The sequence below is a fragment of the Gymnogyps californianus genome, chromosome 17 (genome assembly GCF_018139145.2).
Source record: "Gymnogyps californianus isolate 813 chromosome 17, ASM1813914v2, whole genome shotgun sequence".
Taxonomy (NCBI): Eukaryota; Metazoa; Chordata; class Aves; order Accipitriformes; family Cathartidae; genus Gymnogyps; species Gymnogyps californianus.
This window is the reverse complement of record NC_059487.1, coordinates 11,154,778-11,181,911: the sequence shown is the minus strand read 5'-3', so window position 1 is coordinate 11,181,911 and position 27,134 is coordinate 11,154,778. Positions and strand designations below refer to the sequence as shown.

The following is a 27,134-nucleotide window of genomic DNA, read 5'->3' as shown; positions in this document are numbered from 1 at the left end:
AGTTTCCCAGCTTAATGCTGATATGTCATTTGCTTTAAAAGTTTGGGTACCCTGGGGTGTTAAACCAGGATCACAAGACTTTCTGTCCAACATTACTTTTTTGGTGCTGGTTCCAATTGTATTGCTGCGAGTTCTAGCTGTAACTACACTTTTTCACCCCTGCACCTTAATGTTTTCAAGTTTTGTATCTGAAAAGAATACACTTTAGCACATGTCAAAACAAGTACCAGGGATTTGTTGGCGTTTTATCTCCAGCTTTCCCATATTTTTGGATCTGATACCTGGCTACTTCACACCTGAGCACATGTATCCACCATGTTTTCTTTTAACCATCCCTGTTGTTGCACAACTATGCCGTCCTGCCTCCTCTTGCATCACCACAATGCCACAACAGAGTCGGTTTGGAGAGACAAAAGACTTCAGAGAGATCAGAGCCCTATCTGTATCAGATGGATGAGTGCAGTCTGTGCAGCATTCAGATTGTAGACAGATAGTCAAGGCCAGGCTTTCAAAGATGCTGAGCTTACTTACATATTTGCAACAGAGGTGTGGCAAATTTACTGATAACCACTAACCTAAGATATGTGCTTGTTTTGTTTGGATCACCTTAATTGTCCTGCACACTTTTTGGTGTCTTGCTTATTTTCTCATGAATCTGTTGTCTGCCTCCGTCCTACAGCTCTCAAGTCCCATTGTCTTGACCTTTCCTTTCCCAAAGGACTATGCCAAAGGGAGTGTCTGGTGATCCCCACCTACCATAGCTACGATTAACTGCCACACGCACCATGCCCAAGAGTTATTTTGCACCAGCAGATCTTGAGCCATGTGTTAAATTAGGTCATAATTTCTCTACCGTGGTTGTGCCTCCAAAATGGGAGACCACTTCTAGAAATGAGGAGAGAGGTGCATTTACACATGCATCACCTATGAGTGACTTTGGATTGTTTCTTTAGGAGAGGAAATCCACTGTTTTCCCACAGCTAGGGCACACAGTCTGTTTCACAGCAGAATTATTTTTCAAGGGTGTTCTTCCTTTTCGTATTTTACAACCTTTGATTGCACATCCAGAGCTTTGGCTTCCTCTCCAAGCAGCCGCCTTGCCAAGGCATTTGAATTGTGGCAGTTTCTGAGCTGGAATTTCCAATGTTTGAAATCAGGAACCAGGCTAAAACCATTCACCAAAAGCCTTTGGTTAGTAGTGATTTGTAAGAACTATGAATCTGGGACAAACATGAGTTCAAGTTCTTTGGGCAGAAGGGCTATTAAGTATACCCAGCAGATATTCATACTGCTTGATGACTTTTAAGGGAGCATTTAACACATAATGGCTGACAAACAGCTGAGATTAAGTCCTTCAAGAATGACTAAAAGGTTCTCATTATGGTATGTTGTGTCAATAGGGATCATGGATTTTATAGATCTAATGGAGAAGCTACAGTCGTATTCAAAGAGCTGCAGCAATTTGCTTGATTGTTTCGGTGAACACTTAAAATACCACTGCCCCCCCCCGTTTTTTTTAAACACCCACCCCCCCCCCCCCCCCCCAAACTCCTCAGGTAATTAACTGGAAACGACCCAGTTGCAGTATTGTCAAAGGTCTGACTAACACCCATCAAACCCAGGAAACTCAGATTTCTTGAGCGCTCCCCTGCTTACCTTGTGCTGTTGTGCTTAAGGTATTACTGGAGTCTACAAAAAGTGCACGATCATATATACTGTACCATATGTTCACAAATACCAATGCACAGCAGCATGAATTAAGGATAGGATTTCAGCCTTCATAATGAAGAGTCTTGCTTTTATGAGTTCAAGTCAGACCCTTAACGTTATTTTAACATAGATTTTGGTGTTTAATTATGTAATAAGATTTACTGCAGTCATCTAACAGATGTTGATTCAGGGTCAGTGTTTCTCATAAATTAGTTCTGAAAGGATTTGTTACTTCTGGGTCAGCAGATAGGTCCAGAGTGCAAAGAAAAAGGGGAAAAACAATAAACACTGAGTTGAAGGGTTTCTTGGGATTCTTTCTTCAGTTACATATCCACATATTTTCATGATCTTAATGACTATAGCCACAGGAATGTTTGCTTTAACACTAAAGATGGCTCAGCCCAAAACCCTATATCCAAACATCTGCAAAGCATGGGAAAGTTCAAACTTCGGGGCTCATTATTTTATGACCCTGGCTGTTAATTTTTCATACTCATATGACACATTTTTTCTAGGGCTCTGCAGTGGGAATCACTGTGAACTCTAGCAGCACCCGAAAAAGTTCCATCTTCGTGTGTTTGTTGTCAGACTTTGTGTATGAAGTGCAGCTAAAGACCGGTGTTGGCCGATGTAGTTGTCATCACATGTGCACTGAAAAGGTGCACCCACCTTCCTTTGAAAATTCAGCCTTCCCATGTCTTTGGAAGCAAATCATATTCGTACATCCTACTGCTAGACCTCTCTATAATACACCCTGCTGGTGATGTTATCCGTAATATAACTAAAACCACATAACATTATATTCATTCTTCTATAGTTGTGGTTAAAGGAGCTATGCCATATTAAAATATTTTTTCCTCCCCTCTATAATTTAGGTGCAGACAAATTCCTTTGAGACTGAAATCATACTCTCTATATCTTATTCTGCTGAGAATACTTTGGAGGAAAGGGATTGAGGCACATTTAATAGTGTTGCTAGCACTTATAGGGCAGTCTTAGCCTGCCAAGTGTTTTCCAAACACTGGTGAATATTCACAATATTCCCCCACTTCAGGATATGAGAGACTGAGTGATCTTCCTGAGGCTGTATGAGATGTTATAGCTAGAGATGCAACAATAACTTTGTTCATTCAGTGCACGCTAAGACTGCTCAACCTATAAAACCATTTGCTGAACTTAATCGCCTTTGTCTTGGAAAGTTTAGGGGTTTCATACCTAAAAAACTCCTCTAAGATGAATCCCAGCTATTAATAAGAGCTCTGAAGTATTTCCCTGAACAGCAATCACACAGTGGCAGACTGCAAGCCCTGGACTCCTTGCAGAAGTAATGTGTGAGAGGAGGAAGAGCCCATGGCCAGCTGCTGAATCTCGGCCAGCAAAGCAGCGCTGAACCCGCTCCGTGTAAGCACTTGGACACAGCCCGGTTCCCAGAGGCTCCCCACGCTCTGTCCCTGCCACAGGGGAGGCCCTCGTGAGTGCTGCTATACATTGGTACCGTGCAGCGCTGTAAATTTAAATAGCACGTTCCAGACTCAGGCTTGAAACTCCTCTTTTTCAGGAGTAATTCCTTTTAAGTCAATGGATTTACACAATGGATTTACCGCTGCCAGAAGAGAATCAGGCCTGTAGAAAGACACACATTCTTTGCCAAGAAAATCTCAGAGCTAACTACTTGAATTGTGCAGTCGAGCTGCAGGGAGGTCAAGTGGACAGACGACAGGACTGGGACATATGGGAAGTCCCTGGTTCAAACCTCAGCTCTTAAAATGTCGACGGCGTGACCTCTGGCGAGTCAGTTCATCCCCTTATACCTCTGTTTCCCCATTTTCCTTTGTCCAACTTGTCTATTTAATTTGGAATTTATTCCAAGAAGGGTGCTTCACTTCATGTGTTGGGATGGGGCACTGACCCCCACCCCCCCACCATTGCTGGAGGACGGTCTCGAAGACTTTGTTTCCTCACAACACTGACCCTCAGCTTCAATATCCACAAGCAGTGTTACACGAGACCATCAGCTGTCCATCAGAAGACAGGCAGACCTGTCACTCGGTGGGATAACACACCATTCTAACACTGTCTTGGGAGGACTCTGGCACTTCTTGTTATTTCACAGTCAGGGCTGGGAGGTGGAAGAAGGTCCTTGCTTTGAACATTTGCTTCACAGCCCTGATCGTTAAAGATGCTTTAAAATGAAAGCTTTGACCCTTTGGAGCGGGGCTGTGAGCTTGTGATAAATTCAGCTGGCATCGAATGTGGGTCACTGGCATGAAAAGCCTCAAGGACTGGAATTGTATATATGTGTGTGGGTATGTGTGTGCGTGTGTAATTTTCAGAAGCAGAGTCAGGCCAAGAACCAGCACTCCTGAAAAGCCCCATCTGTTTCTTTCAGCTCCTTCCCACAGCAGCTTGGTCGTTATCAGCAGCAAATGTCCAGAGTCACTTGTCAAGCACGAAGCTGCCAAAAATCATTAAAACACAACGGTCACCCACACCCTGTACCAGCCAGCTGTAAAACTGTTTCAAAGAGAGTCTGATAAACACATACATGCTTATAATAGCCCAGATAGAGTCATGTATTTCCTACGTGCTTTAATGAACTGAACAACAGCATGAGATGCTGCAATCAGATATTCTTGCCCTTTTCTGTTGTGGCAACTCGCAAGCTTGTTTGATGGCGAGGGGAAAGGGAACAAAGCAGGTGGCTAATGGGCTCTTTTTCTGTTTCAGTGGAGCATGACAGAGAGTTTCACCATCAGCGCTGCCACTACCGAGAGTTCAGGTTTGATCTCTCCAGAATCCCAGAGGGGGAAGCGGTGACGGCTGCCGAGTTCAGGATATATAAGGATTACATCCGCGAACGCTTCGATAATGAAACGTTCCAGATTAGTGTCTACCAGGTACTCCAGGAGCACCCGGGAAGGTGAGTGACCCACAGGGAAATCCCGATGAAAGCACAAGCACAGTACGTTTCTTCAGAGAGTTATGTCCAATACTTTCAGAAATACTGGTGCCATCAGCAAAAGTGTCTGAAGAGCTGGGTTTAGGCGTCAGGGTTGTACAGTGAAATCTCAGTCAATGCTAATGCAGTGGCCACGTAGCTGCCATGTGTGGTCAGCCACCCAGGGCATTGGGAGAAGGTGCCCGTAAGCCTCTGCGTGCCCTAAGGAGCATCCCCAGCGCTGTCGCTCATGTCCCTGGGAGCACTCAGTAGCTGAGGAGCCAACAAGCCTGACCATGTGCTAGTGCAGGAAAAGATCATAAACTCAGAGTATTTCAAGATTTCTGGAAGACCTACCCTCTTCCTCCTGCTGCTTATGGATCCTGAGGTGGCAAACCCACATCCGAATGCTTCCTTTCTAATTGTAGCTTAATTACTAGCCTGTATTACCGACGGCGTTCGAGATCCCTAATTAACAGAGACAGATGACACCATGCTTTTTATATTGACTGTTTCGCATGTGCAAAACTACAAGATGAGCTATTAAATCCATTCCAAGCAATTATTAATGTATGCCAAGCTCCCTGACAAATCCTCCAGGGAACTTGAATAAGAACATATGTTCAATTTTCTCATCTGTTTTTAGTTCCAATTAATCAGCTATCCCAAACCATTTATCAAAGGCACTTAGTTTTGTTTGCACATATTTGTTTTACATATAAATCCTACCAAAAGTGAGATTGCATTTATTTACATGAAAAGTATTTACAGTCACATGCTAGTCAGAAGTTATTCTTTAGGACTACTAAATATGGGGTAATAATACTAGAGCCCTAATTTAGGTTTATGAAAAGAGGAACACTAGGGATTTAAAAAGGGGAAGGTCCAAAAGGGTAAGAAAAAACAGTGTGATCAGGACTCTGGCTTTATATTTTTATAAGAGCTAATAAAAATGCAGAAAAAAATTGAAATATGACAGGAAACCTTATCAACATTTTTAAACGGTGAGAATGTCTACCAACTTTGCTGTATGGTAAAAGTATTTAACCACTGGTGTGTTTTCTTCCACACCTGAAATTCTAATTTTATGGCTCAAAATTCATGGTTCTCTTGGCATTTCTAATGCCACAATTATTTGCAAGGTTTGGGGACTATGCTAATATTAATCTATTTTTATCAAACAATGATAATTCAAACTATACATTTTAACCAGGCTTTCTTAGAGAAGGCAACAAGCCACAAATGTGCATAGGACCCATTAGATGTCTGCCTTACCATAAGCATTTAAGTTTATTCCATCTTAGGCCCTTCCAGAGATAGAAGCCTCCCTTTGCTGTATTCCTTGAGCAGGTTATTTAGGTACAAGCCTGCAGGGATGACTTTTAGTCTTGGGAAGAGCAGAAACAAGAGATGTGTTGGCAGATGAAGAGGCCCTAACCAGTGTGCCAGGGCATTAGGGAATAGCCAGAAACCTGTTCTTGGCGTAAACGTCCTTCCTCATCAGACGCCAGGGAAGTTCTCCTTCAGGTCCTGATGAGCGAGGTAGGTGCCCACTAGGAATCTGCCTGACAGAGTTCGGATGACATTTACTACCTTAATTTTTACGATGATACAACCACAGGTTTGTTAAAATTATGTTTAGAGAAGGCTGCAAGGTACCCACTGGGGATAGTTATGTGTGGAGCAGCAAGTGTTTCTGCAAACTGCCTCCTTCACAAATTCTTATTCCTAAAGGAAAAAATGTACGCAAAGGGCAGGCATATACATTAACCGCTGGCTGGAAAAGGTGAGGAGTCTTGCTAATTATACAGATGTTCCAGCTACAAGATTAGATGCAATTTTACTGCATCATATTCACCACAAGAACACTATTTTTAATGAGTGTTCATGCATATTCACCCTTTGCATACATTTTGGCACAGGCAATGGTGAGTTTTGAACAGTTTGTCCTGAAAAAATATTCCTGTTGGTTTGGATTGACCAAAGGTAAAAATATTGTCACTAACATTTGTAAAAATATTTGCTCTTTTTCTGCATTTTTCCACTGACATTTTCCAACCAGCTCTGTCACAGACCAGTCATCCAAGTCAGTGTGTCATTGGGCAAGTGGAGAAAGAAAACAAACTCTCTCCAACGTTGATCAAAAAACACCCATTCACTTTGATGCTTCCTTGGCTGTTTGTCTCATCCTGAGCAGGCTGGAAAGTCAGACCCATCTGACGTTGTTAGCAACAAGAGCAAAACAAAGCCAAACCCTCCCCCCCATGCAGGCAAGAAAACCTTTGCTCGCATTTGGCTTTGTAGATTCCTCTCCCTAGAGCACTGCAGGTACAATGGCCGACAAAAACCCAAATGGTTTTCCCTCTCCCTATGCTCTTACGATGATACAAGAGCAGTGGGATCTCCCAGGAGATTGCTGGAATTGCCTTTCAGGATCTGAAACACCAGGTATTCTCCAGGCCTGTGCCCCCCTCCGCCCCGCCACGTGCATCTCCTGTTTAAGTGCACCAAGGCACAGAAGCTCAGGGCCAGGGTCCCCAGAGGCAGCTGCAGCATCGTCTCTCCTTTGTAACACAGCAACACACAGCAGAGATCAGGACAGCTTCTAGGGCCGCAAAACCAGCACGGGATGCAGCTGGAAAGCCCAAGCTGAGGCTGACTGGAGATTTTTTTCCTTTGAGGGTGAAGAGACCATCGGATACGCTGAAGGCTTGATTTTCAGTTAAACCTCAGATGAGCCTCCAGTTTGGAGGGTGTGATGGTGTGCCCTCAGTTCAAATAAACCATAAATACGAGCAGTTCAACAATTAACGACTTGCTTTACGAGTTCAGACAGGTTGTCAGGTATCTAACCAGCAACATCTCTTGTCTGCAATTTATTGTTGGTGAAAAATACAGGCATAGGTCTTTCCAGACAAACAGCTGCACCCACAGCAGACTATTTCTGAAATCCTGCCCCTCAATAGTACCAACATTTGAACACAGGGTGGAAGCTGTCCTCCATCCCCTTGCTCAGTCGTGGGCAGATAGATGCCTAACAACCCTGGCAGTAAAAATGAGAGCCCAGCCCCATCCTTTGCAGCAGACGGGATGCCACTCTGGACTTCGACTAATAGAAATGATATCTTTGTCAGACTGAAGATATTATTACAGGTGCTTATAGGAAACCAGACTAAATGATCAAATATTCTTTCTGGCCTTTCCAAATCTATGAATTCATTGCAAGGCAAGCTTTTCAAACTGGCAACACCTCCTTTATAAAAAGGCACGTACAGCATTCTTTAGGCACAAAGCATCAGTTATTCACTTTACGCAAACAAGTACATTCATGAACAAAAATGTTCCTAATATCTTAAACACTGTGAAAACAGTTGATGTTTTGACTAATATAACATGTCTCAAAGCTTTCGTGTGCATAGCTTAAAGTCCGGTGACTCATGTCCAACTTCTGTTTGGTCTTCATGGTTCACTCACCCAAAAGCCTGGGAAAGAGTTTTATAAAGCCAATGACTGGCTTGAGAAGGGTGCTGAGCAGCAGGACATCAAGTCCCTGTTTGTGGTCACAAACCCTGCTAGTGGGAACTAAAGGTTGCCATCAGGGATCTGGGTGCTGCTCAAGCCTCCATCTCCTCCCTCCTGGGTGCTGTGGGAAAGCAAAGCAGATTCCAGTGCTAGGGAGCACACATCACAGGGCACAAGGCTTGCTACAAGGTGTTGAAGGTCATTTATCTCAGGCACCTACGCAAGGAACATGTCAAAATAAAGCTTATGGATATGAGCCTGAGAAAAACGAACTTTGATACTTTTACAGTGGAATCATGAAATAGTTTGTGAACTACTTTGCAAAAGAAATATCCATTACCCTCAGACTCTCCACTATTGTAAGGAATGGCCAAAGCAAGAATTTCAAAGGGACTTAAGTGCTGAAGACACACGCAGGTACGTAGTGGGATTTCTAACAGTAGATAAGCAGGTTGGATACCTAACTCCTATTGCAATTAATAGGAACTTGTGTATTTTCAAAAAGTACCCATGCAGTTCTGGGGCAGATTATCAGTTGGGGCATCATCCTCAATTTATTAACCTGAAGCTGCAGAAAAAAAATGCAGACTGTATAGCTCCCCTCAACATCGGAGCTTGATCCTGCCCATCTGTCCGCACCTTCAGAAGCTAAAATACCTCGTCCCAGAGTTACATCTCCGATTTCACTGGACCCAGCACTTGCACTGTGGAGTAAATCCCAACCCCTTTGAAGTCAATGGGAGTTTTGTTACTAGAGAGAATAAAGCCAGGTACTTGACCAGCCTTTGGTAATTGAAATGTAGTTGCTACATGTTCACTTTGTGGCCATTATGGATTTCACAGGCTTCAAAGGCAGTGAATGATTTGAATGCTCATGTTACCAGCCCTACAGAAAAATAAGATCTTGCAGGATGCATTCCTGGATTTGACTTGCAGCTGGAATGCTTTAGTTTGTGCTTCAAACTACACCACTTCTGCACCCAGATCAGACTTGAGCCCCTCTCCAGACCCCTTTCTCCTGGTTCATTGGAGTCTGTTTCCATGTTGTGGGTTGAAACATGTAATTCTAGTAGCTAAGAAAGGCTTAGGCCCACCCAACCCGCGAAGCAGATGTGCCTTCTTTTCGGAGCTTTTTAAGTACCAGTGTGATTGTTCTAGGGATGGTGCAGCAAAGAAAGGTATAGTTTGTTTTAACGTTGTGCCCCAGCACTGTGACGGTATCTGTGAGTACTAACAGCATCTAGAAAGGTACTGACAATAGCTTTGATTTTTTTTTTTTTTGTGACATACCTGCAAGTCAGTTGATAACTGTACTCATTTCTTAGCAAGTAGCAAGGGAACTTTAGCATGGAAACCCTGTAGCTCTCCAAGAACAGAGCTGGATCTAGTTATCTCTTTCAGACCATTCCTAAAAGCCACTGCAGCCTGCAAAACCTCTGACAAATCTTGAACTCACTTAGCAAGGCACAACTTTTCACAGGCACTTGAGTAGCTGCAGGAGGCGTTTTGCATACCCCAGTGGGCTCTTGCTCAGCTAAGTGATGCACTAATGAACAGTGATTCAATGCTGAATAGAAACAGCTGTATATAAAGTGTCAGAGAGATGTATATAACCTCATTTCTCTCAGCACTGCTTTTACAAGAGGCTTCATATTTAGGAAACATGTTGCATCTCTCTGTAACAAACTCCCATTGCCACTTTTAATCAGTCTTTGAAACCTAGATCTTACCCTTCTCAAACACTACGTAGGAAAGGGAACACGACTACTAGAAACACACAAAACACAATTAAGAATCTGCTGGGATTTTAAAGTGAATTTAATTTTTCCCAAGATTCAACAAAATTTACCCAGATCTGTTTCACTACCAGTACAGAGCCAGATTTCCGACCAGGCCTTGGAAACCACCTCCAGCAAACTGTATTCCTGCTGTGGCCATCCCTTCACCTGGAGGCGACCCCAGGCTGTGTTTGGCGGGCAGCTCCTCCCCAGGGGCATGGGGAGGGTTTTTACCAGTGGGGAGGGAGAGGGAAGGATAAGCAGGGGGTCCCAGACGCGCGGGGAAGGGAAGGTGTGGGAGGAGGGCTGCATCAGGTCTGTGTACAGAGGGTGTTGCAAACGTGCCAGGGAGAGGCCCAGGGAGATCCTGGGGCCCTCTCAAAGTAGGAAAGTCTGAAAAATATTTTCCTAAGCTTGTCTTTGGACAGCTGCAGCTGACTTTAAGCAATGACACCAAGCAAACTGGAATCTGGATACTGCAGTTTTTTAATCCAAACAGATGTCTTCTAACCCCAGATCTCCTCTCACCCTCCCAGGATGCCCTTTCTGCCCTCTCCTCCCTCCACCTGCTCAAACCTGGATGTGAATTGCCCCTATCCCCCCATGCCAGCTCTGTCCTTGGGCTGCCTGTTAGTAAACTTGCTATCTTGCACCGTGCCTGTGACCCAAACAGCCCCTCTAGGGCTAGAATATCTGTCAAGAGGATAGGATTATGCTCCTGGCTTAGCGGCTGTGGTTTACATGCCGAGTCAGTAAGACATTTAACATATCCATGCCTCAAGTGTTTCCCACTTTAAAACGGAAGCAAGAGGGTTGACCCATATTTGTAAAACCATTCGAAGTCTGTTGCAAGGTGTCACAGTACGATTATTGTTTAAAACACTGTTAGATCTGTAATTCCTCAAACTAGCAGGTAGGGATTAGAGCAGTGCAGCTGCTGGGCAGCCTTGGCGTGCTCTTTGGGCTGGCAGATTACCTGAACGCAGGCAGGGGACTGCAGGACCTGCTGGCAGTAGCCCTGGGCTGGCTGCTGCCCGGACATGGCCAGGTGAGCCAGGGCTCCAAGTCTGCTCTCAACCCAGAGTGCCAGCACATCACAGAAATCAGCTTGTCTTGCAATGTAATGAAAGTTGCCGAGAGTCACCTTCGCTGCTGCTGCCTGTCCTTCTTCCCATTTATTTTTATCCCACTTGGAAGTGCTCATTAGTGTTTACTACCACTTGTCAACCAGCAGCTTGAAATAACAGAGCTGACGAGGGGGATGGGGAAAGTGAGTGAAGAAAACAGATGCAAAAGCAGGGGCTGTTCAGTAAGAGGGCTACCCTCGAGCAGTGTAGACCTCATAGCATTATAGTTTATAAATGCAGAGTTTCACCTCCTGTTCTCTCTTGCTACTGTAGAATTGCTAACTCTCATTTTCACTGAGTCTCTCTTGCTAGTCCATGTTCTTCCTCGTGCCCCAACTCATCAAGGCGGGTGATTAGGGAAGATGCTACACTTCTGATTTTCGGGTATGTTTCTAGTGTTTATGGCTTCAAACCAAAGTGCATCCTACAGGCTGAAAAAATACCCCAGCAAAAGGCAAAGAGCCCATACATACTATTTTCATGAAGCTTCATGGTTGTTAATCCTTTCTCTTATCTTAGAATTACCATGTTGCAACATGGTAACTCTCTTCCTCACTGTTTCCTTTCAGGATACTCTCACTTGCCTTTTCTGTATTTTGTATCCCCTTATTTCTCCACTCATCCCCACATACCTCACGTCTTCCAGTCCTTTTCTCTTCCACTAATCACCTGTGATTCCTTTTCTTACCCCACTCATGCCACCAGCCCTCCACAGCCCTTTGGCAGCTTCAGCCCTTGCACTTCCATAACTCCAGCTGCTTTCCAGACACGATCTCACATGCATCCTCCCCAGCCACCCTCACTTTGCCATACTTGTTATTCACCCTTGAGTCCAGAAAACAAGTTCACTACAGAAATTTCATAGACCACACAGCAGTTATATGACCTGTAGACAAATTTTTGGGAGTGCTTTCTAACAGGAGGGGACTCTCCTTTCTGGCATCCAGTGTCAGACACTACCAAAGCAATCAGTAGACAAGTGCCAACCTCCTGTCCTCATCTTAGGCTCCATTGACAGCCCGATGCTTGAGAAAACTGAGCTGAAAGCCCCAAGTTTTATCATTGCTAAAAGCTTTGACACTGCTGCTGATGTCAGTACTTTGAATGCTGAGCCATTTTGATGTGGTCTCAACAAAACATACTTGTGGTCTGAATCCAGACTTCATAATTTATGTAACTCTAATCTAGACATTAACATTTCCATGTCCCAGCTTAATTTTCTGTAAAATGAGGATCATGTGCCTTTTCGTATCTCTTGGTCTGGTAAGAGGTTCAGTATAGTTTCTCACACGCTCTGAAGTTCTCAAATGAAGGGATTGAATGCAGGGCCACGGAACCAAAGTGCTTTTCTGCCTCCTGGTTGCAGAGCCATTATGCACATCACTCCAAGAATGCTCTAAACATGCGTACAGTTGGTAGGTAAGGTACCAGAGAGTGAGATGTGCACTAGAAACCTTTTCCCTTCGTGCTTAGATCTTTATCTCAAAGCTAAAACCCAAACCAGCCACATTAGTTAGACTTAACTAGCACTATCTCATATGACAAGTCATTAGATGGGAACCCTCAGAGCAAATTTTGTTTAAGTCTAAGCAGAGTAACATTTCTTTGCCATGTTTATTATGTCTTGTCCAACAATGATGCTTAAAGGACTTGCTGTCTATTAGCTAGTGATTTAACGCTGTTTGCCCTAAGTCTTTGGATAGCAGAGCATTTCACTTAAAGGGAGGTTGTTCTTTTTAAAAGAACAAGAGGTTTCTTTTCATCCGAACAGGCACCACAATCTCAGGAGCCTCTGCTTCCAGCACCAGTCAGGTTTTGCATCCCATCCCTGGCTCCTGGTGGGCCAGAGTGGAAAGTGCTAATCCAGGAGTGCTTGAACTTCTCCAGAGAGCATCTGACACAGGGCCTTTTTGGGTCCAAATGTTCCAAGTGTGTGTGGGAAGGACATTTCCCTTTAGTGGGTCCCTTTGATCTCTCTTACTTCGGGCTTCCCCTCCAGGCCTATTGTTTGCACATTGCTGTAACTACAGGAAAACAAACGCATTATACAATTTCCCAGACTGACTCACCCTGGTACTTGATGCCTCATGTTGTCTGGTTACCCTGATTGCATCATGTCAGCATGGGAAGCTTAAAGCCTGGTTTTTCTGAGTAATAATACTGCAGTTGAGCAGTAGCTAAAACCAAAAAAAGTTATCATTATTGCTATTATCTTCAACCTGCAAACTACAAGGGAGAAAAACCAAGCAAGCCAAGTCCTTATTAACTAAACCTTGTGTGAATCATGAGTTCCAGTCAGGGGCCATGCTTAAATGATGCAGTATGTGAATATAAAAACCCTTTACTTCTGGAAACTTGGACTCAGCCATTGGAACGGGCCAATCCGTACTACTCCCTCGTCCCTGGCTCCTCTGGGATGCGTTTTGTTCAGTGTGTTGTAAACAGGGAAGGGCGGGAGGTGTCCACGTGGCTGTGTGGGATCAGGGCCATTGCTTCTGGGTGGGGACAAAACCCCCGGAAATGTGTCCCCCGGTTAGAGTTCAAGCATCTTACATTCCTGTAACTAATGTGTATGTGGAGGGAGGGGGTTATCCGTACTGTTTATGTTCAGCTGTCCTAGGTGCAACCAAAGCTGACTGGTCTCCAGAGAGCAGCTCCCAACACCTGGGTTGAGCCTTTCCTTCGCTGCACCACGGCCCCTTCCTGAGCCACCCGCTTTGGCTGCCCAAACATCCGCCAAAATACTCCCCATAGGATTCCCTACGCGTTAGCAAGAAAGCGTTGCAGCACGTTCAATTCTGATGTAGGGCTTCTTCCACAACCCAAAACTTTGTTTAAAAGAAAGCAAAACTCCCTCTCCCGTGCCTTCCTCCATGGGAGGGACATGCTGGGCGAAGGGAGGAATTACAATCGTTAGAATCCTGCACCTGCAAAACATCTCTTGCAAGCATCAGACCTTGCCTCCTCTTTCTGAATTGAGCTGACACAGAAAGCCACTGCTTTCCCTCAGGCTGCCACATGCAGCACTGACTGCACCCTCAGCAGCATTGGCTGTATCTACATATTCAGCCGTGTGTTATCCAAAGGTATCGTGCATCGGTGAGGAAACGACAGAATCCTCCTCTTACACACGCTGGGTGATGTGCTCATGTGCTCTGCAGGAACTAATTTCAGAAGTTAAATTTCATGTAAGCCAGCACAGAGGCAGAGGCGGTGACATGTACTAGCTCACAGAGGAAGGCCATCATCTCTTATATGCTCTGGCCCACAAAGGTTGAAATAAAAGCTAGAGAGTAAAAACTTTGCAGTAAAACTCCATTTCTGTTGTGATTCAGCTGCGTAGGACAAAAGGACTCTAATTTCTTGGTATCTCGCAAGGAAAAGAATCACTAAAAGCTACGAGACAAAAGCCTCTATGCCAACAGCACTTCTCAGATTCATTTTTGATCACCTGATATTTCGTGCAAACAAGAGGCACTGTGTAAACTAAGCTAAATATATATGTATTTGCACTGACAAATCAATACTGACAAAATTAATAAGGTCTTCTTTAAGCTTTGAGGACATGATTAAAGGGTTTTCCAAGGATATTTCTTCATTCAAAAGGATATAATTACACTTAAACAAGTTATCATGTTTGTGCATTGTAAGTACAAAAGCGGCTCTTACGGGACTTGTCTAGACACTTCCACTGTGTTTCTTTGTTCTTCTTGTGAAATCGTTTTTTATAAAGGAACTGCACCACTATCCATTTTTTTAATCCAAGTTTTATCTTTCTTAATTTCTGATAAGAGAAGATTCCTTCCTTTACAGAACCTGTGTTTTCTCAAATTTTCATTTTACAGAAGTTTGCCAGGAAATGTTTTGTAAATCCAGAATGATTTCACCCTTTTCAAATGCACAAAATCCTTTCTATTTTGGATCTTTCTCTGGATCTATCTATTTTCTGGTATTAGTTCTTCAACTAGAATAACTCAGCAGTAGCCTTTAAAAAAATTAAGCAAGAAATTGAAAGAAAATTGCCATCCAAATTCAGACCTGTGACTGTGCAGAGGGCTATTGCCTCAATCAATCATCTGTAACCTCAGATGAACAAATTTTAAAAACCATTACATATGTTAATATATGCACACCGGTGTTCCAGCTGGCTTGCACCAATGCTACAATTATGCATAAAAGTCAGGAAATTATGTGTGGAAAGGATAATGAGCAGCATTGTCTGCCCAATTACCAAGTTTGCATATGCAAACAATAATTTTGCAAATCTGTGCCTGGCAAGCGTTTTTTTCTGAAGTTGCATCAGCAGCTCTAAGGTTAACTGTAACAGCAAAGTAACCCAAAACCACCTCAACTCTGCTTCAACCCATCCTCCCTTTTTTGAAGAGAAGAAAAGCGCTTCATCTGAAGGTGATTAGACAGTAAAGCACGCCAGCCCAGCTCCAGCATAATCTGCCTATTGCTGAAAGGCCGACCGAGTGTGTTGCTTAAAGCATGTATGCGGATGCCTATAGAGACTCCAGTGGAAAGCCTGGGTAACTGGGAATTGTGCTGCTTTTTTTCAGGGATTCAGATTTATTCCTGCTCGACTCTCGAACAATCTGGGCTGCAGAAGAAGGGTGGCTGGTGTTTGACATTACTGCAACCAGTAATCACTGGGTGGTGAATCCCCAACACAATCTTGGCCTGCAGCTATCCGTGGAAGGCATCGATGGTGAGTGTCAGACACCAACATCAAGCAGGGAGTCTCCATTTCAGGCACACGATTCCCAGCCAGGGGAAGCCTTAAGCATTCAGTACGCTTTCCGTTGAATAGGATTTCTTAAGCATGTTTTTCCTGAATTTGACTAAGATGGAAATAATAATAATTAAAAAAAAAAAAATCCGTAGACATATTTAGGTTAAGGATGTACTCAAATGCTTTAACAGATTGGTAACCTGTCTGCAGTCATTTCAGTATTAGCTATGTACACAACTCCGTCAAGGTATGTATACGTTGCTGGCTAATTTGCAGGTAGTGCAATCCAGTCAAGGAGAGAGGAAGAAACTTTGCTATGTGAGAAAAGACACAACTGAGCGATGTAGAAGGCTGGTGTTAATTGGCACAAGAATCCTTTCAAATTCAGAAAACAGCTAGGAACCATTTTAATTTCCTTTGTGGCAGTAGAAATGATTAGTAAAGTCATGCCTGGTCTGGACTCCAAGGTCTGCAGTGTGTTTATGGTAGAAACCTGTGAGGTTTGGGAATGGGTGGGAAGACCTGGCTCTGAAACATCTCCAGAAAGGATGTGTTTAGAATCAGGTGAGGAATTTTCCTAACCAGATCTTAACTAAAAAGTCATGCTGCTTTGTCTTAAAGTTAAGATTCCTGATGCTCACTTGGAGACTTGTGCAAGGCAACCAAAGTATCCTGGATCTTCTAGGGGGTTCTCAGGACCTGGGACCATCTGGAACTGCCTGGCTGCCCCACAAGAGAGGTTATCAAAACCCAGCTCAAAACTATTATAAATACTCTGAATGTAGTTATCTAGGGACACACTTTCATTCTCCAGATATGCATCTATGATATCACTTGTTATTGGTTTTTATGCAACACTCTGAACGTTTCCAGTAAGTAGTATTTTGCATAAAGACTGTGCAAAGCAGTTTTGAAACAGGCAACCTATGGAGAGTCATTTACATGAAAGGGTGATTTTACTCATGTGAGACCTGCGCACAGAGGCGCGCACAGGGTTTGTTTTAACCTGCCCTTTCTGCGTGAGCCGTGAATACAGAAACCCAAACACAGATACAAAGCAGGAGCTTCACCGTGGAAGTTACTAGTCCCCACCCCAATGACAGATGCCTTTTGCCATCTTTGTATAAAGATTCAAATTCAACCTGATTTACAAGTTAATCTTAACTCTTAAAGTTAAAATAGTAAGGCAAATTAACAGCCAAGACAAGCTTAACCCGTTTTCAACCACTTGTCCTTGTTTTTAGTTTCCAGTTTGCCTCCTAAATGAAATACTTGGAAGTACAGAAGTTGTGTCCATGATCATGGCGCATTACTTCAGTTGTGGTTCATGTATAGGAAAACCATTGAGACCCAGCCCAGAGTCCACAGAAAAGCAATAGCTAGAAGTAGGCTTAACATCTCTAAACACTATGGTTACTACAGTATCACACTCACACTCTTCTACCGATAAAGTCTTCTTATCGCTCTGTCCTTCCCCATCCTCACCTAGTGATTTTAACAGCAAAAGTCGATCCTGTTTTACAGCATTAAGGAGGAAGGCAGCTGATTTATGAATATGTTACAGATTTCAATGGAGACTTTTCAGGATCCTGCATCCAAGGAAGTGCTGCAACTTTGCACACGCAGTAACTCTGTCCGCTCTGCTGGAGCAATAGAAGTGGACCCTTAAAAGCATACAGCCAGATCTATCACAGAGAGAGCTTTCAAAGACAGAATATCCCAGGTTCAGTGATAAGTGCATTCTCATCTCTTATTTGACTGAATGAAAATTAGGAATCTGATTTCTTTTTGCACTCCTGAGAAATCTAACTGAGTTTGTATATGATTTCAACCCTTTGCTAAGTAACTTGCTGCTTTCTCAAAATAGATTAACAAAATACTTTAATCAGCCTGTCATTAAAGTTAGAAAAGCCAACTGCAATGTTTAGAAAGTAAATACAGAGATATAGGACCCGATTGTCTGCTTGTCTTCTGTAACCAAGTCCCCTGGCAGCACACCTTTGCACTCACATTTCTCCACCATACACGTGAATTTTTCTTTCTATTTTGAATGGCAAGGACATGTCTTCCTTGCTCCCCAAGTTTAATTTTGGATTTAGACCAACCATGTGCGCTGACAAGAAAGCTGCTTTTACACCTGCACTTCATATGAAAATCATATGCTGCAAACACAGCAGGATTTTGATGCAACACTATATGCTTGGGCAATCCCCAAAGCTTTAAGTGAATTAGAAAAAACCCCAACTTTTCTTTGTATCTGTCGTTACATATAGAGATCTGTAATCATGAAGCCAATACAGTCTATTTAAAAAAAAATTCTGACATCACGAGCACTGTCCAGATGAAATTATACAAAGGAAATTAATTTAACTGATCTTTGTATTTCTTTATGATCTTGCCAAATAAGTCTATCAACGTGTATAACTAGGGTGGAATCAAAGGGTATTTGTTTACTCTTAGAAAATGGGAATCAGCTCAAGCAGCAAGCAAAAGAAATGTTTGAGTGACTCAGTAGCCTTCAGCGAGCTCTCAGCCCAGCACCCGATACGCCTTGCTCGGCAGCAGCACACAGGAACAGCAGCTGCCCACTTAGGTTTACTTAGTTTATTACTTAAGATCCTATTTTTGACAGTATTAAAAAAGCAGCTTCATAAAAGCAGATAAAGCCATGCCCTCTGGTTCAAGAGCACAGCTTTAGTTCTTTTGGGAGAAGTTTATCATTGTCTAATGGTGACTACACATGTGTCCTTATGTTTAACCTTGCTTTCTGGTATAGGAAAGTTAGAAAGTGGATTTTTCCCATCTTTATTAAAAAGAAATATGCTACTTTGCATACAGAGCATTACATGCCTTTTTTTCCCCTAAGGAAACACTGCCACCATACTGGTCTTGAACATGACATGTTGGTGTTACATGAGGAATTCATTGGTCAAATGCTACTTATTGCTGCACTAATGCAAATCCATTAAACATATCAGTGCCAAGTTGGGTCCCCTCACTGCATACTGCTGACCTACTCTCTAGAGACATGGTAAAGGTAAAATAATTTACACTGGAAAAACCACAGCTGTAGATGTATTTGCTAGTTTAAACAGCTTTGGGAAGCAGAAAGGCTTCTTTGAAGGGGCAGGAAAAGCCATAGGAGCAGTATTCAGTGAGCTCTAACTCCTGCAGCTGAGCTTGTTTTCAGGAAATAAGGCTTCAATCCAGCAAAGCCTGAGCACAAGTGGAACTACTTATATATTTAGCATTAGCTACTTGCTTAAGCACTTTGTGGGCTCAGCCTCAAATGCTTAAAATGAAAACTGTTTGGACAAGTTTCCGGAAAGTAGCTTAAGCAGAAGGTGAAGAAGTTGTTGATATGTGTCCACATATAAATCTCTGTACATGAGTTTTTGCATTTGCTATTTTCACCCAAGCTTTCCTGGTGCCCTGTCCCAAGATTAGTTTTGCTTTATCTGGTTTGTAAGGCCTGGCCATGCTGGGCAGTTGTGCTGCTGCCAAGCTCCCATTAAAACACCTCTTGAGCCAGTCCTCTCCACAAATCCCATATATTGCAGCTTGGGACTTGCTCACTAGGCTGCACACTTTTAGAAAAACAGAAAACAGACTCCAGCCGAGGCTGGTCCATTTCTTGGCCTCGAGCTTTGACCACAGCCCCCTTTTTCCTGTGTCTGTCACGTTTACCAATCTTTTGGCCGTGTGCAAGAGCAAAGATGGAAACAATTCCATAAAGACAATAATTTATAAGCCTTAGCATTTACTTTACTCATCTTAAAAACAGCAGTTATAGAATATTACCTAGAAATACTTCAGTTTACCAACCTCTTTTCACACGGTAGTCAGAAACTAGTAAGATAAGGATATTTTTGTCAGTGGACTGGAGAGCCCCTCGCCTGCTCTCCCCAGCCAGGCTGCCTTGCAGGGCTTGTCTAGGAAAGTGTCAGCTGTCCTTTGGCATATTTGATTTGGGGCTGACAAGGCCCAGCTCTGTCCTTAGCAAAAGGATCACAAAAGCCATTAACATAACTTTGACTTAGCAGCAGTACTCAGTAGGTTGGAACAGAATAATTCTGGATATCACCTCTGCATTTCACACCACCACCCAGACATCCTTTGGAGGCAACAGGGAGAAATATTAAATTTCCCACTGCCACCCCCTCCTTGCATTTTTTGTAAATAATTGATTTAATTCTACAGAGAAACCACCTAATCATCTTTCACCAAAAATCACATTCTTTTAATAGCCCAGGATGAAGAAAGCATGAACGGTAATCAACAGTTTTGCAACAAAGTTATCAGGTACAGTAGTGCTGAGATACAGCAACAAGCAAAATGTCTCTAAACATCTGAACTATTTGTTTCTCTCAGCTACAGTATATCTGGAACTCTGTCAACATTTCATACAAGGCATTTTTATTTTAAGTTAATAACCTTCCAGTGGGAATTTAGTGTTCCTATGGGCTGAGTTTTATGGTTCCTTTTATAGGATCACTTCAAATTATAGGTTGGTGAACTTAAAGAAACCCCTCTAAAGAATGCAAGAAAAGTTAATGCTAAGCGGATTTAGGGTAAAATAATTATATGTAGGACTATTTTATGTAACTTTTACACGCAGATATAAAAATGAATTTAGCTGTGCTGAGCTGCTCTTGTCAGAAGCAGCTTTGCCGATTAAGTCCAGGCCCTCGATGGATCGACGCATACAGACATGCCTAGGAATCATCCTTACCAGCCAGCCAGCAGCTCTCCTCCTTGGTATCCTTACTATGTCTGCTGAAACTGAAAAGTTACTGCAGGCCCTCTTATCAGTCCATTCTGTTATTAAGGGCAAAGCATCAATCCCAAACTAGCGGGTCTTATTGGAAGGCACGGCCCGCAGAACAAGCAGCCGTTCACGGTAGCCTTCTTCAAAGCCACCGAGGTCCATCTCCGCAGTATTCGCTCCACGGGAGGGAAGCAAAGGAGCCAGAATCGATCAAAAACGCCAAAGAACCAGGAAGCTTTCCGGGTGTCGAACATCGCAGGTACGGTGTGGGTTGCTGGGTACATGTTTCTGGGCATGGGATAATGTGGGAATGGTTTCTCCCACATTCAGTCTGTTTGTTGTCTCTTTGGTCTACCACTAGTGTTCAGTTGCTGGTTTGAAACTACTTGGGATGAGGGATTATTCCAAAAAAGTTAGAAAAAATAATGGTTCTTTGCAACATTGTTAAACTGAGGGATTTCTTAATCCAATTTAAAAAAAAAAAAAAGCACCTAACCAGAAAATCTCCTTTTCTCCCACATGAAATAAATTCTCATTTTGAAATGTAAGATAATTACATTAAAGCAATGAGTAAGTGATCAAAATGATAATATATTTCAGTGGATCTGAATCAAAATGCCGTAGATTTTCAGAGTTTGTGATTTTAAGTTTAGCCCCCAAAAAGTTCAGTAGTCCTGAAAGTTTTGCACAGAAGAGGAAAAGTCTTTCATTGCTCAGGATAACTGCAGCTATTTTGGGGGCAGCTGTGCTTCCTAATGTGGAAGAAAACTCCGTCAGGCATTGGAAATAGAAATGTGGCTTAATTACGAGATACCTCAGAATAACGGGCCCTTGGTGACCTTCCCAGCAGGAACCACAGCACAGGGCTAGCTCTGCTGAGGGCAGTGGCAAATTCCAGCTCTATTTCTGGGAGTGCTTCACTGAATGGAAGGAGAGCTTGCAAGAGGTAGAAGGAAATGGACAACATAGGGTACAATGTCATCTTATGCGACTCACCTTTGCCTTGGGTTGCTTGGGGTTACCTGCAAGGCTATGGGAGAACTCGCTCCCATCAGTCTTGTTGCAGCTTCCTTATATTTAATCAGGTCCTTCCTGTCCTAGAACTAATGATGTTTTTCTGCAGCCCTGGTGATAGGCTTCTCTGACCTGCCCACATGTATGTATTTCTGTACCTCTCATCCGAAATTCAAGAGTCTCTTAAGATGATTTTTCCATGGCTTACATTTCCGAGCTCTGGGTTTTGCAGTTCCCCAAGCACAGATGGTCTGCAGTTTAAGCGTGCATTTTTATCATCTATTTGGTGTATCAGTTCAATTTTAAAGGATGGACAGTGGACAAAAGAATTTTACTTCTGCGAGTAGGTTAGAAAAGTCCCTGTAACCAGTGTCCCGCTTCCAGCTTGGGGACCCCATGTTGAGTAAGCTTCCAACAACAAGAGCTGAAAAAATATTTTCCAGTACTTCTACTTGGGTCTCCAGCTCCGGCTGTATGTCCAGGATGGACACAACTTTAAAACTGCAGTGACAGTCGTGGTTGTTCAGATCCACGATTCAGACCCATGCTTTATTCTTTGGCTTCAGCATTGTCACCCATTGCAAGAAGTCTGTAATCTGGATCCAGCTGCACTGGACAGAAGAACAGATTCCACATTATCTTAATGTCATATGTTGCTTTTCTAGGCCTGAAGGTGCAACTATCACCAGTAATGCAGGTGATTCAAAGACAGAAATTTAGAAAATAGGTAAAGGGTGCCTTTCCCTATCACTCCTTTCACAGGTTCTCCTTTTATATAGTAGGCAATAATAATAATTAAAAAAAAAAAAAAAAGCTGTTTTCCCAGACCTTTTTTGGCTTTGCACAAAAAGCCAGAGGGGCACTTCATATGTATTGAACCCAGCCATTATTTTATGACTAAAACTGAAAACGTTAAAAAAAAACAAAAAGCCACAAGTGCAACAGATGAGCAGTGATGCCTCCCTCCCTGTCGGGGCATTGCTGAGGGCTGCAGGTGCTGGGGCATGCAGTGAGCGCGGGGCAGCCCAGCCTTATGGCCGCCCATTCTCCCCACGCAGAGAACAGCAGCAGTGACCAGCGACAAGCCTGCAAGAAGCACGAGCTCTACGTCAGCTTCAGGGACCTAGGGTGGCAGGTAAGGGCTGTGAATGACCGGGGTGTGAGCTGGGGTGCCTTTGCACATCACTTATTGAGCCGCAATAGTGAGATCAAGCCACTAACTGGGTATTTTTTAACCCCTGAGGGAAAAAATTGTATATTGCCTTTAGCATGCTTAAGAAGTGCTTCTGCAAAGTTAGGGTATACAAATATTTAGTGTGAGACTGGCTAGAAACTCCACACACTTAGGTCCTTTTGAGAAACTGTGGCCTTGAATTTCCTCTGGCAGTGCTGAACGCGCATATGGCTCTCCATTTTCATCTATCAATTCTTTCAGACCTGGTTAAAGACATTTTCGTTTTCCGAAAGCTTGTACCTGCATTTCAGTGATGGGTGAAGTGATCCTTGTGGACAGCCAGGAGGACACTGCTGAATGGATAAACAACTAAACCCTGAAGTTCAGCTACTCTATGGGCATGTTTGCAAAGTGGGATATGTCCCTCCAGGAAAAGCAGCCACTTTAGAGGTGTATGAGATAGCATTAGAAAGGCCAGTGTACCAGATTTTTATTTTGCAGGCCACTATAACTGTATGTGGATGTATGAATTGATAGATTTATGTGCTGTTTTACTTTTTGTTTCACTGCACAATATTTCTATCTTTCTCTGCAATCTAACATCTTCAATTTAATCAAGGACTGGATCATCGCTCCAGAGGGCTATGCTGCATATTACTGTGAAGGAGAATGTGCTTTCCCGTTGAATTCATACATGAATGCTACAAATCATGCCATTGTACAGACACTGGTAGGTGCATTGCAGCTCCTAGTACAGAGTTATATCAGATAGGTGCTACTCAGAAATAAGTTTATACACAAAAAAACCCTCTAAGCTAACAAGAGAAGGAAGGTCTGCATTAGCTCATTAAGATGCCTGCAGCATCTGGCTCAACATGTCTAGCCAAGTGGCCTGAATTAATAGTTGGCTAGGAATTACCCTGTCTTTGCTGCAAGCATTGACATGCTCTCTCTAGTTTAAAAGGGCCCTATGATAGACATCTTAATGGTGGTATAGTCCCACTGCATGGGAAGGAAAGAGCAGGATGCAAGACCCACTACCAGCATCTCTTGGAAAAACTCTGCATACAGTGGATGTATGCTGCCGCCAAAAGCAGATTTGGGAGCAGACTGAGGAAGGGGTCAGTGAATCCCAAAATTACACAGCCCAGCTGCTCTGTGGGTGTATTTGTTTTATGAAATTGTACAAAGATGTCCAGATGGGAGCCCCGAGCTGGCGTGTCCTCATGACACAGCGCCTGTGCTCAGGGGACCACTGGCTGGGGGCCACCCAGCCCCAGCTGTGTCACCAAAGCCAATGCAGCACAGCTCTTGGCATGGGCCAGAAGACACGCTGGTCCTGAGCACCCTGGCTGTGCAGCACCCGCAGCTGAGCTGCCTGGACGCCCTCCCCTACCCAGCTCGGGTCCAGCTTAACAGCCCAGGCCCCCTGCACACATCTGTAGGGCACAAGGAGGCTCACTGCACCTTTTCATCTACATCCCGTGTCCTGCGCACATCTAAGGACAACATTGCAAAAAGCGTTAGGGAGCATCTATGTTTCCAAGGGAAGAAATATCTGCGCGTTTTTCTCCTGGTAGATTGCTTTTTATTTGCTTTCTCCCCCTCTCCTCGGAGGTCCCACAGCAAGGAGCACAGGGGACCCAGAGCCCTTGGCCCCAGCTGGGTCTCGGTGCTGCCAGCCGCAGGGACAGGGGCCCCCGACCAGTGCTGATGGGGTTTCTCACAAAACCTTGCCTGCACGTCCCACAGAGTTTATCGTAACTGGCACACTTCTGCAGAACCCTGACTGCTCTGACAAATGGGAATTTTCTAATGAAAACCTGCCTCACTGAAAGATTTCCAACTAGATCTGACTTGGGTGTGTGCGTCAGCCTCTGTATATGCAGGGGACATCTCAAGACGTTTGTACACAAAGCCAGGTGTTCGAAACATGTCTGAGTGAGTGTATGGGACAGACAGAAGGTTGCCTGGGAAAGAAAAACATGGGGGAGGAGAGTGGAAAAGTAAATCTTAACATACCTCTACTTTCATTCCCCAGGTTCACTTTATAAACCCAGAGACTGTGCCGAAGCCCTGCTGTGCTCCTACACAACTCAATGCCATCTCAGTACTCTATTTTGATGACAGCTCCAATGTTATCTTAAAAAAATACAGGAACATGGTGGTACGAGCATGTGGCTGTCATTAGATTTGTAGGAAAGAAAAAAAAAAAGAAGTTATTTGTAAAGAGTGGTTTTGTACGGCTATGTGGGGGAGGGGAAAAGGTTAGCACTCCAGCAATGGGTTTAAAAAAATCCCAAACAGTTTTTAGGACCAGGCTTCTGAAAGTTCAGACAATGGAACAGTTTCTGGATCTAAGTGGCATTTGAACACATTTTGTTTTAGTTTATTACAGACAATGAGCTTGTAAACTGAAATAAGCCAGAGAAATCATTTAAAACCAAATCTGCCTACAAAATTGGCTCCTGCAATAAATACTTTTGCAAATGGGTCTTTCTGAAGATTGCAAACTCACCAGTGCTGATTGTGAGTTAAAAAATAATAATCTATCCAAGGTGAGAATGTGCTGTGACTAATAAGCATGTGTAGTTCCTGTAACACAGTTTGCAATAAAATAAGTGAACAAAATATACCTGGAGTGAACAGGTATTTTGTTAGAGAATTATTGCTTCCATCCCTCTGTTTGCTTCAATTTCATAAGCAAAGATTAATTACGTGCAACTTCCAGTTTTAAACTATAGTAGCAAAAGCTATATCTGGATCGATGCAAATTCAAAGGACAGATCAGTCTAAGGAAAAAAAAAAGTATTTTCTAATTGTCAATCAAAAGAACTGAAGAAAATAATTCCAAAGAGCAAGACTTTTTGGGTATATTTTTTTCTGTCAACGGAGAAGGAAATTTCCTCTAGCAACCAGAAAGAATTTGAATTTGCAATGAACTTGAAACAGGAAAGCAGCAAAATGTTAAGAAACAGGGATTAAACCTAACATTTAGCTGGGGTATCCTAAGCAGTTACGGAGTTGTGAAAGCCAGCTAAAGATCCTGCTCCTGTTTGGAAAATGTCCATTGACTTCACTGACAGAACAAGTTCCAATGCTTTTTTCAAAAACGTGGAAGCTCGAGTGCAGAAGGTGCTGTAAGCTGGGACGTACACCACCACCACACAGACTCAGCTAGAAACAAGCTAGGAAACCTTACTTCCCAGGGTCAGTGTTTACGATAAAACCCCTGCTCTATTATTAGCTTCACCTTTTTTAAAAAAAAAAAAAAAAAAAAAGAGAGAGAGAGAGAGAGAGAGATCCCTTTCAAGAGCCACAAACTGGAACCAGGAGCAAGAAAACGTCCCCTCAAGGCTTTTCTTTTTCCTTCTTTTAAAGTCACAGGTTACACAAACATCACACTTATGTAATTAAAACTCAATTAAAATTGTTGCGAAGAAGAATACAAAGTAGCAGTAACCAATCACAAACCAATTCAACACTTTGGCGTACGTTGTGATTACAAAAGTAGGATTGGCATAAATTTCACCAGGGAGATAAAAAAGAAAATTCTGTCCAATAAAACACCAGGTCCGCAGTACACCCAACTCTAAATCTCCAAACTTCAAAAACCTAAACCTCCAACAGACGGGTCCAGAACATAATAAATCCCTGGAGATGGTTCTCTCCGCTCAGTGAGTGGACAGGGCGACAGGGTGATGCAGACGCAGTGGGAACTTGGCTCCATGTCTTGCCTTAGAGGAGAGTAAGAGGAAGAAGATAAATGAACGCAACCGCCCAATTCTGGAAATCACTCACTGCTCTTCTTCCTTTAAGTCACAGATCAAATCCAGACCAGATGCCTCACTTTCAAAAGAATAAGTAAAGGAAGAAAAAAATTACTGTCTATGAACTAAATTGGAAACTTGTTTCTGATGGTCTAATTCTAATCTCATTTAAGTCAATTGGTGTTTTCCCAGCAGTTTTCTCAGTAGCAGGATTAGGCTCATAGGAAAGCGGAAGTCTCTCCATGACATCGGTAGGTTTTGGACCGGGGCTGCAGTGAGCAGTTGCCGCATTGCCAGATGTGCCCGGCTTCCAACTCAGGTGACTCAAACATCTGCAGGACCAGCTTGGCCGTGGCATGCACGCTCCACGAGCACGACTCCAGCAAACTTCCTAACTGCCCCAAGGTGAGACTTTGGCCACACACAGCCAAATAGCAGGAGAACAGCTGAAGCCAAAAGACCATCTCTCCCTGGAGCCTGCAGACAAGACCATCTACAATAAACAGCCAAAACTGCCCTCAGTGCACCTCTTATTTAGAGTGAGGTATTGAAATCACACAGATTGGAAGTGTCTTTTGATATTGTATACATATATACA

At 43.3% G+C, this 27,134-nt stretch overlaps 1 protein-coding gene across 1 annotated transcript in view; it reads left to right on the top strand.

Moving 5' to 3' along the window:
- Window positions 1–26,012, top strand: part of BMP7 (bone morphogenetic protein 7) — a 46,471-nt gene extending 20,459 nt beyond the window's left edge. The window contains exons 2-7 of the mRNA XM_050907298.1: window positions 4,438–4,630; window positions 15,638–15,786; window positions 20,640–20,837; window positions 22,651–22,727; window positions 23,386–23,496; window positions 24,808–26,012. Coding sequence (XP_050763255.1) covers window positions 4,438–4,630; window positions 15,638–15,786; window positions 20,640–20,837; window positions 22,651–22,727; window positions 23,386–23,496; window positions 24,808–24,957 — 878 coding nt within the window. The 3' untranslated portion in view covers window positions 24,958–26,012. The remainder of the gene's footprint in view (window positions 1–4,437; window positions 4,631–15,637; window positions 15,787–20,639; window positions 20,838–22,650; window positions 22,728–23,385; window positions 23,497–24,807) is intronic.
- The last annotated feature ends 1,122 nt before the right edge of the window (window positions 26,013–27,134 follow it).